The sequence below is a fragment of the Corvus cornix genome, chromosome Z, assembly GCF_000738735.6.
Source record: "Corvus cornix cornix isolate S_Up_H32 chromosome Z, ASM73873v5, whole genome shotgun sequence".
Taxonomy (NCBI): Eukaryota; Metazoa; Chordata; class Aves; order Passeriformes; family Corvidae; genus Corvus; species Corvus cornix.
In genome coordinates, this window is record NC_046357.1 from 47,609,498 (window position 1) to 47,629,508 (window position 20,011).

General features: G+C 38.6%; 1 protein-coding gene and 1 long non-coding RNA gene across 3 annotated transcripts in view; one reads left to right on the plus strand and one right to left on the minus strand.

Moving 5' to 3' along the window:
- Positions 1–2,636, minus strand: part of SNX2 (sorting nexin 2) — a 32,672-nt gene extending 30,036 nt beyond the window's left edge. Inside the window, 2 exon segments of the mRNA XM_039566968.1 lie at positions 2,500–2,532; positions 2,534–2,636. Of these exon segments, the coding sequence (XP_039422902.1) occupies positions 2,500–2,532; positions 2,534–2,614 (114 nt within the window). The 5' untranslated portion in view covers positions 2,615–2,636.
- Positions 1,829–19,608, plus strand: LOC109144860. 2 transcript variants are annotated; one of them, XR_002045852.3, is made up of 3 exons: positions 1,829–2,287; positions 17,164–17,254; positions 17,897–19,608. It is a non-coding gene; the product is annotated as an uncharacterized LOC109144860 (long non-coding RNA). The 2 variants fall into 2 exon arrangements; XR_002045853.3 differs by having other exon boundaries at positions 17,928–19,608.
- Positions 19,609–20,011: the final 403 nt, after the last annotated feature.

Sequence of the window (20,011 nt, forward strand, 5' to 3'; positions counted from 1 at the left end):
AATTTAAAAAGCAGTTGTCCAGACTCACAATACAGTTGGCACAATGAAAACAAAATAATCATTCTCATTCTACTACTCATAGGCACTGTGGATATCTGACAAGGAAATGAGCATCCCATCAGCTGAGGCAAGTTGCTGCCCAACCTGATTCCCAGTTCATAGGTGTTCTAAGATGACAGAAAGGAAGAGTTCTCATTCTCTGCCACACAGCAAATTTTCAAGTCCTAAAATGTGTTTCCACTGTACCCCAGAAACCCCAGGTGTTACAGCTCAGTGAGCTCTTTCTAATGTTTTATTTTCTACAATTAAGAGAGCTCAGTTCAAGACATTAACTTTTTTACAACATGCACAGAGAAAGTTAAAACTCCATCTTATTTTTTCTTCACATCAGAGAATTCAACTTGAAATAAAAAATGTTCTCCATTTGAAGCCACTGAAGTAACTAAGCCTTTCCGTATTTAAGCACTACATGCTTCCCATTTATAACGTACACTGAATGCATATTTTGCCAAAAGAAACTTAGCGTGTGTTTTCTAAATGGAGACTTTGTTAATATGGAAGCTATTTGAAAGACCTATTACAAACCATACAGATTTTCCACTGCACAATCAAATTATAGGCAGGAAAGGCTCAGCACACATTTTGTGAACTGCAAAGAGAAAGCAAGATAAAATAGGAAGGGACTGAAATTAATCATGCTAAACACAAATGGACAGCTCCAAGATAAACCAGTTGGGAACCCTTTCAAAGTACCAAAGCCTTCATGTAAGTTGGCTTTGGACCACAGTGTCTTTTGCCACACTCTCACCTACTTTTTTAACTACAAAAAGCATGACACCATTCTCTTGTTACTATACAACTCCCACTACCATTTATAATCAGTTCCTCCATGAACATTTACAGATTAAACTAACACTCAAGACAAAAGTTTAACTAGGCCCACATCATGAGATAATCATTCTTCTCTGGACTACGGTACCCTATACACTGAATCCATCAGTCTTTGCTCAAGCTAGTAAGAAGTCCAAAGTCAACTTTCATGACCTCTTCCTTCCACACTTGCAGGAAAATCACAAGATTAAGGCACTGCCCTAAATGCTAATGTCAAAAAAGCTTACTGACACAGCTTTTAAAAGCTTCTCTTTAAGCAAAGAGGCTTCCCCTTTCTACTTAGAGACTCCATTCCAAACAGACTGTGTACATAAACAAAGCAGCAAAGTGGAATTGTCAGCCAAAACAACTGATACAAAGCCTATTTCTTTGCCAATGTTTGCAGTTAGAGGAGTTTCAGTAACTTTTTTATCTCATGGTAACTGTGATTTGGACACTAAATCTATCTTATCTCCTGCAGTTTTAGTTCTAGACCACATCAATAAAAACATTGTTTATGTTACACTGCAGTCTTTCTCAGTGCACTGAACAAGACTCCAGTAATACACACTGTGTCACACAGAGATGCACAGAAGTCTACTCATGCAATTCTTGTCAACTGCAGGTTCACATCATTTCTTATTCCTTCAGTGCATTTTTTCCACTGATCTTTTTCTACCAAGATTGCATCTATATGCATCTATAAAAAGAAAGAAAAAAAGAAAGTAGCTTGAGAAAAGGCAAGTGACTTTAAAATACATTTAAAAGCCTCTTTGTATACTGCAGGGCTTTTTGTTAAGGACAGGCAACCGCCAGAGCAAAACCAAAGAAGCATGCACCAATCCTATTTCTGTAAAGGTCAGGGACAGAAGACTCTTCAGGAAAAGAGGAACAGAACAATTTTCTTTTTAAATGGGCATCTGCGTACAGGAAGAATAAAGTTCTTCCAAAAGATACTGGCAAAACACATAGGTGGAACGTGACCACAACAACTTGCCAAAAAGGCTCCCACTATAAAGAATGAACACATGAGCATTTCTCATGTCGCTTCGTGCTTCTTTCCCAGCAGGTCCCAGCAGCCGCCGCAGCCCAGCACTGCGTCGGCTCCCTTGGAAGAAACCTCAGAGAGAAGTAAGTTTCTGCTAGATTTGCAAACCGGAATGGGGTGAAGCTTCGGAAAGAGGCCAAACAAAGAAAATGGGTCGTTATTAATCCACTCAAAGCCTAAGACGGACACACACACACACCCCCTCAGAGAAACTGGAAAGAGGAAAGGTGGGAATATTTCCCCGGCAGCACAAGAAGAGGGTACGAGAAGGGATAACGGCGGTACTTGGAGAAAAGAGTTTTGAGTTTCTCTTGGCAGCAGAAGCCCCCTGCCCGCTGTGAGGGGAAGCACCGAGGAGCCGAAGCAGAGGTGGGCCGGTGGGGCCGCGGCCGAAGGCCGGGCCGGCAGAGGCTGCGGCGGGGCGGAGGCCCGGGCAGCAGTTCGGGGGCCGGGCAGGAGCGAAGAACCGGCGGCCTGACGGGGAGAGGGGGAGGGGGAGGACGGTAGGGGAGGGAAGGGCCCGGCGGGCGGCAGGCCGACCACGGGAGCGGAGCCTACTGCGGAGGGCGGACTACCCTCACCTCCAGGGTGGACACGAGGGTACTGGTGAAGACGGTCCTCGCCGTCCTCCAGCTCCTCGGAGGGTCGGCGGGCCGCGTCTCCCCCAGCGGCGGCGGGCTCCCGCTCCGCCGCCATCTTCCCCTCCGCCCCGGCCCCGCCGCTCCACGTGGACCGCTCCGCCCGCCCCCCGGCCTGCGACGTGACCTTCGGCGGCCGGGGCCGGGCCGGGGGCGGGGGCAGCCGTCCCCTTTCCCGCCCTTCCCCCGCCACATCCACAGCCCCTGCCACAAACCCTTCCCAAACCCTTCCCGCCCTTCCCCGCCACATCCACAGCCCCTGCCGCAGCCCTTTCCCAAACCCCTTCCCAACCCCTTCCCCCGCCACATCCACAGCCCCTTCCCAAACCCCTTCCCCCTTCCCGCCCTTCCCCGCCATCCACAGCCCCTGCCACAAACCCCTTCCCAAACCCCTTCTCCCGCCACATCCACAGCCCTGCCGCAGCCCCTTCCCAAACCCCTTCCGCCACATCCACAGCCCCTGCCGCAGCCCCTTCCCAAACCCCTTCCCCCGCCACATCCACAGCCCCTGCCGCAGCCCCTTCCCAGCCCCTGCCACATCCTCAGCCCCTTCCACAGCCTCTTCAGAAACCCCTTCCCCAGTCCTGTCCCCCATCCCCATCCTCAACCCCTTCCCTTTCCCTAGTAAATGCGCACAATTCCCTCTCTTAAGTTAGCTTGGTTGCTTTTTGTCGCTCGTTAAGAAACGTATGTGAGAAGTTTACCTTCTTTGATTCAAAGTAATATTGTAATTATAGTGAGTCTAAATAGATCTGTGGCCACAGAAATCTGTTATAGGTATTTTTTTGTGTATGTGTCAGAGAGGTCGAGGAATAACCCAAAGATAACTCTAGGTCCTGGATTTTTGACTAATTTAGATTCAAGGTCGAAAAACTGGTTTAGTAAATCTATGTGGAAAAATAACTCACATTAGAGAAAAGCAATCAAGGAAATAAACTGGAAAACAATTAATGCTGCAGGAAAATTTAGAGTGACTGCAAAAAGCCAATCACATATGAGTTTGTGATGTGTTACTGAAAAAAGCAAAACCCCAATTTAAAGCCAAGCCTTGTCCCTGTCAGTGTGTGTATTAACATGTATGTCATTCGACAAACACATAGGAGCTGTCAACTCTACCTCATGCTACTAAGTCAAAATCTATGGGAAGAGAAAGCTACCCATGTGTCCTAAAGGAAACTGCACCCATCCCTTCCTTTGCAGCCAATAAATCCACCTGTGTAATGCTGTGTGAGATGAATATGAATTAAGCTGCAAAGTCAAGAACCTGAACAGTAGAAGTCAAAATACCAAAGCTAGGTTTACACGTGGACCTTGTGTATATGCCATGTATCTGCTTTAATTACCTGGTTACATGATAACATTCTACGGGAGCCCTCTTCCCAAGGAGCATTTACTACACAGTTGTGGTTTTTCCTTGTTTCCCAACAGCTCTATACTTTGTTTATTATATTCAAGTCTACTCTGAAGATGACACTGATTGTGCCATAATCAAATCTCTCCTGATGGGATAGAGTTTTTAAAGTCCTTGCTAGGAGTTCTAGAGACAAACGGGACTCTCAGCCTTCACTGCTTCTTGATAGTTGTTTATTAAGTCTTATCAGAGTCACTAGCGTGATCCAGACATAGCACAAAACAAGGAATGCAGAAGAAAGCCAAATTATCAAGATTAAACAGCCTTTTTAAAGGTAAATCAACCAATGGTTACTAAAAACATACATTATTTTTACTTTTCTACCAATTATTCAGTAACACAGCCAGGAACTGCAGAATTCTTTGTCCAATCATCCCAAACTACTTTTACTGCAGAATATGGAGTAGTAGAAGAAGAAGGTTTGGAGAACAACAATCCTCCATTTTGATGGTTTTTGCTTTTATCTATTTACTACATTAACAAACCCAAAACCTCCAAATTTTTCACCCTGTGACAATCTTACATAGTAGTCTATCACCTAATTCACACCAGTTTAGTTTCTAGTTCTTTTCCAATAGTAGGCAGTTTTTTCCACGGACAGAAGTCAAAAGCTGTGGGGGGGTGAAACCCCTCAAAACAGGCAGAGAAATATCCTCTGCACTCTGGGTTCCCACATGAAGACAAAAGGATTTGTCTTCTCACATGCATTTCTCTGAGGTTTGTCACTGCCAGATTGAAGTGTTTCACAAGCACTGATGAACTTTATCTTCAGGGTGTGATGTCCATTACACAGGAACTGAGCAGAGATGGAAAAATTTAAACCTAAGGTGCTTATTGATTTGAATGCCCTAACTGAGATCACTAGGATTTGGGGTTTTTTTCTAGAATACCTAACATTTCAACAGTTTTGTCACCTAGGCAGGAAGCCCCAATATCACAGTACTAGCCTTACCCTCACCCTTTTTTTGGAGTAGGCTTTTACTTCTTTCCCTCTCTGTTGTGTCACTTGCTTTCCCTTTATTAACCCTTGTCAGGTCCCACACTTTCTTGATTAGCCTTGGAGCCATTGAGAACCCTTCAAAAATGATAATTTCTGGTTTTGGCCTACCAGCAGGTAGTTTCTCCAAGTCAATATATCTGCTGCATGACACTGTCACTGTATCACTCCTGCTTCTGCCCCCAGCATCTGTGGGCTCTGCAAGCTTTCCTAGTCCAGCACTTAAGAGGAGAGATGGAAATCAAAAATGTGTTCTATGTAAACACTCTTGGGAATACTTACAGAATAAAAAGCTTCCTTTTTTTTCATGCAGAATCAGGTTTCACTCAGGAGTATAATCTTGTTGATTTTAAATTGCTTTAAAATGAACAGTACAACAGTATTAGGGCTCATTTCCCTGGTTCAGGTCACAGAGGTGCTGAAGCCTTGAAATATTTACAAGAAGTTATCTGGGTTTAGGCAAGGTACCGTTTACTACCTTCTGCCCCTCTGTCAAAAAACTATTAAATTAGATGCAAAATAAAGGTGGATATGCTCTAAACAATGTGAATCAAGGTTTACAGTCAAATATGTCAGATTTTCAGAGAGTCTTACTTCACTGACTCTATTTTAGGATTGTACTAGTGCAATAGCCACTGTAATACCATGTTATTTTAGTGACTGAAATATCAATGAAACTGAAAGAAAATCATGACTCATGACTTAGAAGTAGCTGTTTTGGAAGAGAGAGTGTTAGTGAATTATACAAGCTCAAGGTCAGCCCCTGTGGTTTGGATCTGGAAGGAGCCACAGGAGATGATCTAGTCCATTTGCTGGAAAATATTTGTCAAACCTTTTCTTCAACAACTCCAATGATGAAGACCCCAAAACTTCTGCAGACAAACTGCTTTAATGCTTTGCTCTCTAGGATCAGAAAAGAAATTCCGTCATTATCCTACTAGTCAAACATCCTCATATGAAGTATGATTTTACAGCAGCATGACACTGGGCTTGTTCAGCTTGTGATCATATTCAGGACAGATATTGGCCTCATTTTGTATCTGTGAAGTGATTTAGTCAGACTATTGAATTTTGTCTTTCTTTTTACCAACATTTACTTCAGTTTGTTTTGATGAGTTTGAATTCTTTTACTAAGCTACAGTTGTTCAGTACCACTTATGGTATGCATTCTCCCCTTTCTATTACTGGTGAGAGTATTAAATCATATTAGACCTATGGCAGATCACTTCATTCAACTTTGATTCAATTCATCCTTCCATAAAAATTGTAATCACTGAAAAATAGCTTTTGACTGTGTTTTCTAACCAGTTCCTACTCTATAATAGATTAACATACAATATTTCATTAGCTTTATATGAAACAGTCATAAAAGATAAATGTTCAAGAAATACCAAAGGAATATTTCCTCACTAAGAGGTATTGCAAGAAAATGGCTAAATACAGGGGGGGAACAACGACCATCAGAGTGCTTAGAATTAGATGAAATACATTTTTGAGATTTTATTTTTCCAATTTATAAAATATTCAAAAAGGAATATAGTTCTATTTTATGGTGACTGCACTTGCTCACATCAGTAAGGACTTTCAGTGAGTCTGCCTTCCTAAGAAAAATTACAAAGCACAAATATTTACCGAATCTGTGCATTTGATTCATGTGCCCACTCATCCTTTCAGACAAATAAACTTTACACTTCAGATCATGATGATTGTTCTTTTGTTCTGTCTTTCCATCTGAGTATTTAATTGCACATCTTAAAAAAATTTTTTTTTCTGTTGCCTTTGTTTGCTGGTGAGTTGTCAGTGCTCTCATTTATTACAGAAAAATATTTTTAACATGTATGAAAGAAACCGTTCTCCTATCACTTAGATATTTTGTTTGCTTTTGGAGTAGTGGCAAGTCTTGTCCTCTAGCAAATATCAGAATGGGAATTTCTGTTCCCTAGTTCACCTAATATTCCTGTACACCTAAATATAGAGCTCTACTAGCAGTAACTGGGTATGTTTACATTGCTAAAACAGTAAGATGATTTGAAGTACTTTTTTCCATCTTCATAAGCACTAACAGCAGGTGAGAACTAAGCAACTTTGGTTACTGTGATATACACTGACCTGCTTCCTCCACTGTTTATGATTTACAGGAGAGAGAATGTCTTCCAGCAAAGCATTTGTTTTACTTTGCACGTCTGATATTAGATAATCCAGGCATTGCAGCTTGATAAAAGACACAGTAGCCTCTGAGATCCTGATTTGGGCTTCAGACGCTTGCTCCCTGACAACTGTCTGTCAAATCTCATTGGTTGTGTTCTGATACAGGAGTCATGCTGGAAACAAATACCGGGATGTTGTTAGCAGGTGCCAAACCTGAGACATCCCCTGCCAAAGTAGAAGAGACCCAGAATGGACGAAGGTGGGACAATACTTGGAAAAGGCATCATATGCACTCGCCTGAAGCTAACACTTCTTCAACCATCTGCTTTTGTCCACAGAGAGAAGCATAGTCTTAATCTCATTAAAGGAAACTAAGGGTTCCTAAGTGCCAAGTAATTATTTCACAGCAAATTCACAACATATTCTGAGTTGGAAGAGGCCCACAAGGATCATCAAGTCCAACTCCTAAGTAAACGGCCTGTATGGGTATTGAACCCATAGCCTGGGTGTTATTAGCACCATGCTCTGACCAACTGAGCTAATCTCATCTCCCTGACCTAATTTCGTTTGTTCAGTTACAGCTCAGTAAAATTTTTGTATCATGTAATTTCAAGCCTGTGGTCCATGACTAAGTCAATTTCATACACTTCTATAACTATAAACTGCCTTGACCCACTTTTCTGCTTCCAGAGAATATAACAAAATCATGTAAGGTGTGTAGCTTGTCCCATGCAAGGCATTTGAAGCATTTTATTAATCAGCTTTAACTCATTTTATCCAGGGTGAATTGTTACAAGGTTTTTTATGTTAAATCACTGAAGTCAACATACATCTTTTGGTATTCTCTGACTTGCTAGTACTTTCAGATAGAGATAAGAACATTAGAAGCTATTGATCTATTAAAAGATTCCTGTGCAATCTTAGCTGTTGTTCAAATTATGTTTGTATCAATTAATTTCAGTGGATATTCTTTGACACCTTTTTTTAGAGCTACCTCTTTATATTAATGTTGTGAGTTGTCTTAATTCTTTCATCCATAACTGGATGACACAAGAAAAAGAGAACAGTGAGGAAAGGAGGCTGGACCTTCCATACAGTGTCAGAGACAAGTCAGTTGGCGCTATCCTTGTGTGGTGCATCAAAAGTTGCCACTGGAAAATTCCTCCCGTTAAAGAAAAGTTTTAATTTAAGAGAGGCCTTGATTTGTGCAAGTTTTCTTGATCTTTGGAATTTTTCTTTAATGGATTCCACGTTTCTTAAATTGTGGATCATTTTCTTTTCCTCAGATGGGAGACAGGGTTAGAGGTAATCCTCTTTCTCTGCAGCTAGTTTCCGGTACTACATTAGGAAATGCTCAATGCTTCCTAACTCTTACCATCACTGCTTCAGTGATGAATATAACATTGCCATTCCATTTCATCTAATTTTTCCAGGGAAAATTTACTCTAGTGAGAACTTTGAGGTTAGAACCATAATGATAACACTTCTGGGGGAAAAAAAACCCAAATCAAACCAAAACCGACAAGAACAAACAAACCAACAATTCATTTCCAAGTGTCCATTTCTAGAAGAATTTTTTAAAAATCACCTGCTGAAAGCATGCACTTTGTAAAAAAATTCCTGTAACCAGATCTACATCTCATTGTATGTCTATCAGCCAGCAGTACTACCTCCATCTAGTGTAGGACTTATTAAGATGAGAGTTCAAAATTATTTTGTGTTATCACTTGGTAGATGAAGAAAGTCTACATTGTCTTTCTCTTTCAAAGTGTTACAATTCCTAAGCTAATCTTAATTTAGAAGATTTGAGGAGGGAGTAGGGAAGAATGTAAATGAAGTGGAAGCTTTTTGCATATTTTTTCTTCATTGGAGAATCATGGCCGAAGTCTAAGGGTAGAGAAGGTGGCAGCATGGAAGAAAATGAAAGTAATATGCAGCAAAAAAACAGTGTAATAACCTCTCCAGTTCATAATGATAAACCTTGGGAGAACTGTACTGTTCCATCAAGTTGGCTTCCTGTGAGAAGGAAGCTTATTTCCCTGCTTGCTTGACACAAAGCAGAGGCTGTGATAATCATATACACCAGCCTACTCCTGTGGTGTGGGATCGCAGTAATGGGGGTCTTGATCTATCACAAGGTGACTGAGAGTTTTCAGTTGTTACCATAGGAACATATGCAAGTTTTACTGATCACAGTATTTTTCTAAAAGGTCTGCATTCTCAAAACATTAAATTATAGTGCTGGTTAATTCATTCATTTATAAAATGTGTATAGAAGGCAAGGGTGACATTGCAACTAGTTCTTTGGGACAGATAAGGAACAGTATTTGTTATTTATATTCCAGACACTGGACACAATGTGTTTTACATGTTCTCATGACTTTGAAGTCAATGCTAGTGAGTTGCCAAGAGGGTCTCCAAAGAGATTGTGGAAGGTCAGCTTTTTGGCTTTCATCTGTTCCCTTGCTGAAATTACCCATGTACAAAATGAGGGAGGTGTTGCATCTGGTTTTATATAGGTGTTTAGTGCTTTTAAATAGCTTGTCCCTCTCAGCTTGCTGAGTGCGGCTGATTTGAGATAATTCACCTAGATTTTAAAGCAGAAATTAAGAGAATGGAAATCTGCTCTCTGAAACCACTGTTGGAATTTTAAGAACATGCATATCCAACACTTCCTTCCAAAATCCTGAACTTCAGTTCTCCCTTAGGTTTTTCATATGCACTTTGGATACAGCTTACACCTCATAATTTCAGCTGGCTAAAAGGCAGCAATCTAATGAAAGCTATTCAGTTTCGTTTGGACTGTGGCAGGAGATAATAAAAACAAATAGATGATTTCTCAGGCATCCTACCCATCTTTAACTCTTACATTAGGAGGGATTTAATGATGAGTGCCTATTTCCATTGCCAGGAGAGGATGCTTATACTTAGGTAGATGCTTGACTTGAGAACAACTGTGATTAGGTGAGAAAATCTCATTCTGCAAAACATATTCACATATCCTAAATTATAAACTCTCTAAGTTAATGAGCCTTAATCTTAAATGTAGCTTTCTGGCTGATTATAGTATTTATCATAATAAAAATTATAAAGTGACTGTAGAATTAAACTGAGACAAAATACTATTAATAATACTCAGTCCAAAATTAGCCTGAGAAAAAATTTCTTTGCTCCCCTGCAGACACACTGGTACATGTCTGCTGCTGCTTTAAAAGAACCAGAGCCCTAAAACGAAAGAAAACAAAAAACACACTCCAACTTACAAATATCTCTCAAAATGTTTGCATTTGCATGGATTATGAGAGCTAGGCACCAGAAAAATTTGTTTCAAATATCTCCAGTCATTTTTTTCAGAGTATAGCCTCCAATCCACAGAGACCTTTATTTCCACTTTGTAGACATATAAGATAAAGGCATGTGAAAACAATTTTTCATTGAAAACTGCACAGTGGATATGCATGAAGCAGAATTTGCTTTATTTCAGAGTTTCACAGCCCAAATGCAGCTGTAATTTGCATCATTTACAATTTTGCCATAAACTGACTTGGGGCATCTGTCTGCATTATAGCCAGACCAGGGAAAAGATAAGTAGGAAAAATGGAAAACTTCTAACATAATTGATTTCCACCAAATAGCACTGTCGCTGGCTGTTATAACAATTAGTTCATCAATTTAATGTTGATTATGGCTTTCCCAAAGAGGATTAGGAAAGCTTGCAAACATCCAGTGAACAGCAAGGCAGAAGAATCTGGCAGGGTTGCCACTAGAGCTGATACAGTATCTAATACATATATTTACTTTTCTTTAAGATATTTTCAGACATGTTAAGCAAAACTCTGGCTTTGCAACATAACTCTCCTTTGACGAATTTTATTTCACTATGCTCTGGCTAATTTTATCCTCTGGAGGTGTAAATTTGGGCTTTGAAAAATCTATTTCCTTCAAGCTCGTACTTCAAGTGCTAACAGATGCTAAAGAGAGAGTAAAAAAAACCCCAAAAGATTAATCTCTCGAGAGTGTTGAGAAAGCAATAAACATAGTGTCTAAAGTTAATAAACACATTTTCAAATTCCTTCATAACAAAATAGCTTCAAGAGCTCAGTGAAGTCCTTAGGGGAGAATGCAGTCATAAGATAGGAGAAATCCATTGATAAAGAGACAGGAACTTTTGTAACAGATCATTGAAATTAAATTGATATCTTAGAAGGGACTTTTTAAAATGCTTGACTTGCATAACCTACAAATTTAGCTACAGAAAAGTGCATGTGCCTTTCTAATCATCTATTTATCTATTTTACATTGTATCCTACAATGTATTTTATTTCCATTGATTAATTCAGTGTTGCATATATCAAAAAACAGGGTGTCAACCATCCTCATTTCAATAATAGAGTTTACAAATATGATTCGCCAGTAAGATAATTCATGAAATCTCTGCATCTGCTTAGGAATAATATTTGCGTAAACTGAAAGTGATACTAATAAAATTAAGCATGAGTATTCCAGAGTAGCACATAGTGGGATTGTTTTAATTTCAACTAACCAGTCCTCCTTAAAAAACCCAACACCACCATAAGGAAACTCATTCTATCCTAGGTACATTTTCCCTTTCAGATAAAGACAGATAGTAAAGAGGTTTTGCTGAATTTCCTGTAATTTAAGCGTCCTCATTTTAATGTTTCCCATTTAGTTAGGAGATACACACCTTCAGAGAGAAATTCCAATTTACTCTAGATCACCCCCCCAGTCTCTTGTACCTCTTTGTATTGACCATACAGAAAATTTATAGAAAATCTTCCCGTACCTGTGATCCTTTCCTTGCGTAACTGAGGTAGATGTCTGCTTTGACACAAGCTACATTTTACCTTTTGCAGCTTTGACCTTAAGTCTTTTACAAAATATGCATATCCAAATGGAAAAAGCCACTATAAACCAATACATAGAGTGCAAAAGGGTGGGGAGGTAAATACATATCACTGCATACAAGCAAAGTACTTGCATGTAGTGTATAGTCTATATTTGTAGTGTATAGAGAAAATACATATTCTCATTTTAGTGTATATATATATATATATATATGTATGCACACACTAAGTATATTCAGTCTCTAAATATTTATATATACTTTTGGTATACAAAATACGTCTATCAATGTACCTCTATCAGTGTGTATACTATATAGATATATATATGTATGTGTATATATATACAAAGCCGAAAGAGAAACAAACGTAAATATTTGAGAAAAATAAAAATATTTAGTTAAAACAAAAAATGTTTGTCCAGGAGATCTCTAAGGTCTCTTCCTGTGGTTGCTAGTGTACTGGCACAATAATATAAAGATAGTGAACTGATGTCTCAGTTCCTCCTTTTTTTGCCATTCTAAGATTAAAATGGAAGAAGGAAGAGCAGCCTCCCACTTCCTGCCTGATTCTGGGAATATAGATCAGAAACAGCTGACAGGGAGATTTATCCAGAACAGCAAACACAACCAGTCCATGAAATTAATTATTTTAATATATTTTAAATCCTTGAAGTATTTTGAATACCTTCTTCCAAGAAACATATACATCTTCCTCTTCATAGACCAACTGAGTTACTACAAAATATGTACTGTTTTGAAGCCTTTTTTGCCAAGAGGTGTTGAGATCTGCGGTGCTACAAAGCTGTTTCCCCAGCTGCTCGCCTGGGAGCTGTCTCTGGCCACTCGTCTCAGTGGACCTGCCCGCTGTGCCAGTGGGCATGATCGCTGTTGGAAGCCATCACACGAATGGTCAAACAAATAAGATCCACGTGCTGGGGATCTCATGGTGGCAACCAGCAGTTCAAGGCATGGACTGGAAGCAGTACCTACTTTGGGCAAATGTGTCACCTGGCTCAGCCCAGTTTCTACTGTGTTAGGAGAGGATGCACTTGTGCTCTGGTTTTTGTTGCCCTGTCCTATGGGAGGTTATTGTTGGCTGAACCAGACAGTTGAGAGTCACAGTCAGAAGTGATTTTGGCAGCCCAGGCAGGATCCAGCTGGGTTTGCAGTCCAAAAAGCCTGACTGATTTTGTCTCAGGTGAAAACAACTCCCACTTGTACGTGGTGACAGACACAAGACTAAGAGTATTATATAGTTCTTGTATGGCAAAAAAGTAATGAATAGCACACATGAGTAGAGGTGAACAAAACATTATGATCTTGGAACAATTGTTAAGGATCAAGATTTGTGTTTAGAGAGTATTTATTAGGTCATACCTCATGATTGAACTGTTGTTCAGTTGCAGTACCTTTAGATCTCTAAAACTTAAATAGATCTGGCTCAGTACTAAAATCAGGATCTAGGCATAGTAGTTGAAACTTTCAGAAAAGCTTAGACATTCATATGGTGTAGTTTCGGCCTCAGCAAAACCAACTTAAATAATTGTAAGGTTAATTAGTCTTCAAGTTTTAAAATATAAATGATCCAGTTGTTGAAATTTGGAAGATTTACCCTATATTCATTTCAGAGAAAAATGTTTTTAGTGGTTGGGATAAGACCATAATTTTATTTGTTGTGGCTGTTGCTCTGGTCCTACATTTGTCTAAGTTTTGTCAGCAGCATACTTAGAAAGGCAGTGCATACAACTCTGTTTTGCATACACATGCAGTGACACTGGTTTCATGTTTTGTTATCTAAAAATTTGCTTCACATACCCAAGATCCTCCAGCAGAGATGAGTGGATGGGGATTGAGGAGGAGTGGTGTATCTTGAGGTGCCATGAATTCTCACACCTGTATTTATGGCATACTGAGGGTACAGCTGGAGCATTCAGGAGGTGCCTTGAAAGGTCCCAATGAGAACACAGGGAGGCATATAAAGATATGATTATTTACTTAGTTTTTGCATATACAGTGTGGGATTCAGGGTAGAATTAAAAAATATGTAACACATCTTTTGATATGATCTGAACAACTTATACATGCAGAGCTAAGGTCATTGTCAATGTAACCTCTTTGAATGTTACACAGGATAAATTCATTCAATTTTTTTAGAGGCTTATACATTTTTACTTCAGCCTTTTAAACAGGAAATCATAGTCATCTCTGATGTTCTGATAGATAGAATACTTAAATGCTGACATTGTGCTGCTTATTAGATCTAAGTGTTAGAATATTAAAAAAAAATCAAATGGAAAATATTAGTGGATTTGTAATTATGCCTTCAGAATGATGAGAATTACGAGTTTTCTGGTTTAGAGAGCAAATGTTGTTTCAAAGCCACTTCTCTTATGTTAAGAACATAAACCATCAGCATTAGGAAATTCCCATACTATGTTTTAACCAGAGTACAAAAAAGGGAAGAAAATTCTATTTTGTGCTAGTGACCTTTTTGTTCTCTTATAATACCTCTAAGCTATTTCCCACAATATATTTCTTTTTGCTAAGTCTGTATGTTGACATGGAACCTATTATTTTAGATGAGCATGTTACTTCTGGAAAAATTCATTGGTCCCAGTCAAAGGATCTTATATTATTCTTTCTCAAAGAAAAGCAATGTGTTGGCTTTCATTTTTATTAGACATTTATGTCAAAGCTGCAGGTTACTTCATTAGTTCAGTAATTTAAGATACGTCAACTTCCTTTTCTAACACAGGTGTTTAAACTACACTTGGTAACAGTTTATATTCAGAACATACTTCAAGGTTGCCACTCATGTTATTATATTTTGTATTCTCAGACTTTCTTGTAAAATCTATGGCCTGAAGTTGTGAAATCAGAGTGTATTTTGTTCTACATGTGGAGCTAGGTAGACTCCCTCTGGTGGTAAATTCCAACCTCAACTGTACAGGGATTACCATTTCTCTGTGTTGATCAAATAGCTACACTGGCAGAGAACTATGTGCATCAAAATTTACTGTGAAAGTAACGTGACTGGAGCCTGTCTTTGGCCTTCTTACAAAGTGGGTTACAAAAGTCACAAAGATGCACTACAGAAAAATGTAATAAAATCCGTGCACCTCTTAGACAGGTGAAAAATACATCTCGCGTTGTCCATCCAAGAAGATGAGGAATATACAAATGGAAAAAGGAGTTAGAAATGACTTGCAATATTGAGAAATACAAATCTACTGGATCAAGCCATTGCATTGTACTGAACCAAAACCCTAAGTAGTTTTTGTCTTTAGAAACATAATTTCCCTTTATAGCTTTGTGAAATTACCATAATATGCATTTTCAAATACACATCTGCTTCCCAGAATAGCTATCTGAAACTGGCGGGAAGTTGTTGTCTCATCCATCTACCACAACAGGGAGTCAAGAAGCTGTATCAAAAAGGAATAGCCAATGCTTCACAGCCAAAATGCCAAGATGATATAAAGGTGATAGCACAGGTCTTGGTCAGTCCTTCAAATGTGATTTAGTTGATGAAACAGATTCGGGCTTAATAACTTTGCACTTATGAAAAAGGATTAAATTCTTAAATTAAAGAACTTGAAAATTGTTTGCCAGAATTTAAAAAAATGTATCAATCAGGAAGCAAATATGAAATACACAGAGCAAAACAAGAACTAACCAGTAAGAAAACAAAACATCATCCGCAAAATAGGTGACTTTCATTATGGGGTTATTAACAGAAGCATTTTCATAAGGCATGAGAAAAAGATTTTTTTTTACTTAATGTTTAGGCCCCAGGCCAAGAATCTTGTGTGTCTGCAGAGGATAGCAAGAAAGATGTAGACTAACTTAAAGTACTTCAAGGAACAGCAACAAAAAGGATAAAAAATTAAATAACATGATCTCTGAGGAAAATCTGAGAAAGAAATGAAGGATGTGATATTAATCTAATATATGAGATGTTTTAAAGAATGGTGTAAAGAAAAGCAGTGGTGAGCAATCTTGCATCTCCCTCATAATGTGGCAAGAAGTAAAGTTTAATTTGCATAGGGGAAAGTTTTGGGCAGATAATAAGAAAACTTTCTAATATGTGCAGTGTTAATGATATATGAACCAACTCTTTCAAGAGACACTGCACAGTATTTTGAACAATGTTTTTCATGAGTGGTCTCTGTATATGTGGCCTTAGAATAGGGAACAGATTGGGTCACTTCCTTCATTCCAGGTGGCAAGGTACTATCTCTTAATACTAGACCTACATAACTTCTGCTGGGTATGCTCGGTTTTAGACTGTAGCTATAAATGCAAGAGCAAGCACTGATTTTCTCTCATTACATTGGAGATACCCACATTTTATGGATTGTTGAAAAGTGCTTATCAAGAGACACAGAATTAAACTGTCATCTTTTCTTGCCTCAGAGTTTTCATGAGAAAGGTGACTATTTGGTAATGCTTGTAAAACTTACTTGTTGTGTTTGGCATCTTCTGCCGCTGAATGGTACCAGGGAGTCTGGATCTGTTGTTTTTCCTCCTTCACCCACACTTCACATATTTTTTCAGTTTTATTTATATCTGAAAAAGAAGCTGCAGGGGATTTTTTTAAAAGGGAAGCATCCAACAGAAACAAGTGTTCCAGTTCACGTGAAGCAAATAGTAATCCTGAAACATAAACCAAAATCACTTAGATCATTCTGTCACAATATAAATCCTGTACAGTATTTTCTTAAGAATTCTTTAAAAAATGATTTTGTCTCTCACATTTGTTCTACATGATCAGTTACTTTTGTCAGTTAGGTATCTGTCTCTGATAACATTCTGCCTTATCATGGGATTGTAGGAGATGGAGGTGGAATGGACCTCAAGAAACTTCTGGTTCATGGCACTGCCTTATGTTCATCTGTCTCCTATCTGACAATATGCACAGGTCAATTTTTAAAACTTAAAATTTTTTGGTTTTCATTCTATTTATTGAAGCAAACTGATATGAAAATTTAAAGACAGAGGGAAAAGTCCTTAGCAACACCTGGGACAATATGATGATCCTCCCCCCCTGCCTTCCAACATTTTGCTCTGTTAAATGTGCATTTTGTTTTCCTTTCACTCTTTATACTATTTTACAGATTATTTTCCTAGAATTGTTGTTTTCTAGCTTCATCTTTCCTTTGCCCTTATTTTCTGTTATCTTCACAGATGATGGTGCAAAGAGAACTCAGTGAAATGACTTGCTATAGAACACCCATCAGAAGTAGAGCATCTTTTCACTGAAGAAAATGGAAATGCAGTAAGAACAGAAATTATGCTTGTAATTGTTGATAATCATCTCGATACATTCCCAGTCCATTTTTCCCTACTCTGATTGAATTTATGTTGTGGTCTGCACATGCTGTGTATCACAATGAGTACAGTGACTACAGTGAGTACACAATGAGTGTCCAGTGTTGCATCCAAGCATCTCATTCCCTCCATCACTTCTTTGGAAGATGCTTGTGGTTTCCTCTGGACATCAGATTCCCTTCTCTACTCTTTCAGGATGGATCTGATGCCAGTAGCATGACTGAAATCCAGGCCGAAAGTGATGGCTGACCTCCCACCCATCTACTTATGGGAATCTGATGGGTTAGAAAATTCTAGGGAAAAATCCAGCCTGTTTCTTAGAAGGTTCTTATATGCAATGTAAACCTGAAGGCAGGAAATAACTCTGCAAAACAGAATAGTTTGTAAAATTAATGAAAAATACCTGGAGAATAGAATCATAACATTCTACACTCCATGATGATGCAATACGGGCCACCCATGATTTATCAAAACTGTTTCGTTATGCTAAATTTGGATTTCAAGAATATAAATTTTTACAGAGTTTTGTGCAATCAATTTTGAACCTCCTTTGTGATTCTTTTTTCCCTCCTTTCTTCTGATCTTTCAGTAACTGTCACTATATCTGCATTATTCTGCAGCCAGTGCCATTGTCAAGTTTGGGACCAGCTGGAAAAAACAATAACATCTTCTGCTACAGCTGGGCTGCTCTCCATTCAACTACTGCTCTGGAATGGATACCAAATGCTACCAGCTGGATTGTGAAACTCCAGTTTATAAATCATGATTAAAATGAAAAAGAACTAAAAAAGTTTGTGCACAAAGAGGGAATGTTAAGCACTGGGTTTTTAATAATGTAACTCATTAGGCTTGAAACTTTTTGTGTCATCTTATACTGTATTTGCAACAAAAAGAATTAAAAAAGTTGAAGAACCTGTTGAATTTCTGAATGCCTGATAGCAAAGACCCCTTTGCCCTGAAAATATGTAAGAAGAGAGAGCTTAATGCACGTACAGTGTCTTATAATGTGACTTTTGTTTGTATAAATGGAAGAACTATGATGATTTGCAGTTTTTGCTGTTAACTGAGCAATTGTTTGGGTGGCAACTGTCCATTTCAGTGTGGAATCTGGGAAATACCCACAAAATATTGGGTGTTATGCTAGGTACATTTCTCTTCTGTGGCAAGAAAAGTGAGCTGCAGCAACAGGAAACTCCAATAGTACGAGAAAGAAAGCAGATAGCTCCTTGAAGATGACAAATCAAAAAAAAAAAAAGTATTTCCATGTTTAAAAAATTCACAGGAATTCCATTTATGTGCAGGGGCTCTCATTTGTTTGAGAGCTGTTAGCCAGCTTTGATGCTGGAAGAGGATTCTCACCAGCCTTATATGTCTTCACAGCATACATTCCAGAAGGTCTATTGATGTATGAGCTGAAACAGAGATGAAGAGAAGTACTGGAGTCTAAAGCTTCATTGATGAAACTAATAAGCTTGCTCACCAGAAAGCAGCTAGAAATAGAATTTTTAATAAGTTTTTCTCTAAGAAGCACTATGAGTTGACATGGACTGAACTTCAGGACATTTACACCAGCAGTGCCTGTGAATCAGTATTTAGTTTGTTGATATTAAAGTTCAGTTTGGAAACCAGTGCCATCATTTTCTCATTGGGCACCATGGGAAAAAAGGTAAACTTTATATGTTTTATGTTGTGCAAATAGTAAAAATCTCAAAGACTTCCTTAATTGATGGCCTAAAGGCTATGAAGAAAACTGTTACATTCTAATTCCCAGAGTAATGGGAAGTCCAAAAACTAATGTCAGATTTGGGTTTCATGAGCTGATTTTCCCGAGCCATATTATATCAATTTGAATTTGTTTTCCCAGCTCCTTGAGCATGATATCTCTTTGCATGACCTTAAGTGTTATGAAATACAGAATGGACTCAGTAGGAACCTATAGGCTGAGTTCTGCCACATCCACCACGTGGCGCCTGTGGGAACCCTTTCTTAAACTGGCTGCATCCCAGCTCAGTGGGGAACTCAAAAGTTCTTGGATGGCTCTACTAGTATTGAAGATTGTCTCCTTTTGCTCTTGTAAACGCATTAAAAGGTGTTATTGTTTAACAGCATCCCAAGTGCCTGGGAGTAAATGTTGCAAAGACTTGGGGCATACACAACATTTTTCTTACCTTGTTTGCCTTTGCTTTCTGTGTCTGTATCCAGGACTCTTAGCACTCTATAGTCTTTTTTTCTTTTTTTCATCAGAGAGAATCCTAAATCATTCTCCTACCCTTTGATTTGTAGAAGTACTACAGCGGTGAATATTTTGCTTTCATTTCATTTATGAGGAAAAATTCTTGGTCTGCATTTTGCTCTATGAATTTTTTTATCTCAAAGCAAGAGGTCAGGCAAGCACATGTAAAACATATTGTTGCTCTATAAAATACAAAGAGAAAAGAATAACAAATGGAGAAGATCTGATTAGCTAAAATGAAATAATGCATTGCTTTCCTGTGAAAATAACAGTGAGCACTGTCTGAATATCAATTAGGAGAAATAAAGCAAAAATAAAAAATTACAGTATAGCTGGAACAAAGGAATATTTGCCACAGGAGTACTCAGAGTCTACTGAACGAATATACATTCCAATCCTCAGCAACTATGTGCACTAAGACTTAGTGACTTTCTGCAGGTAAACCCATTAACAAAAGAAATCCATGCTTAC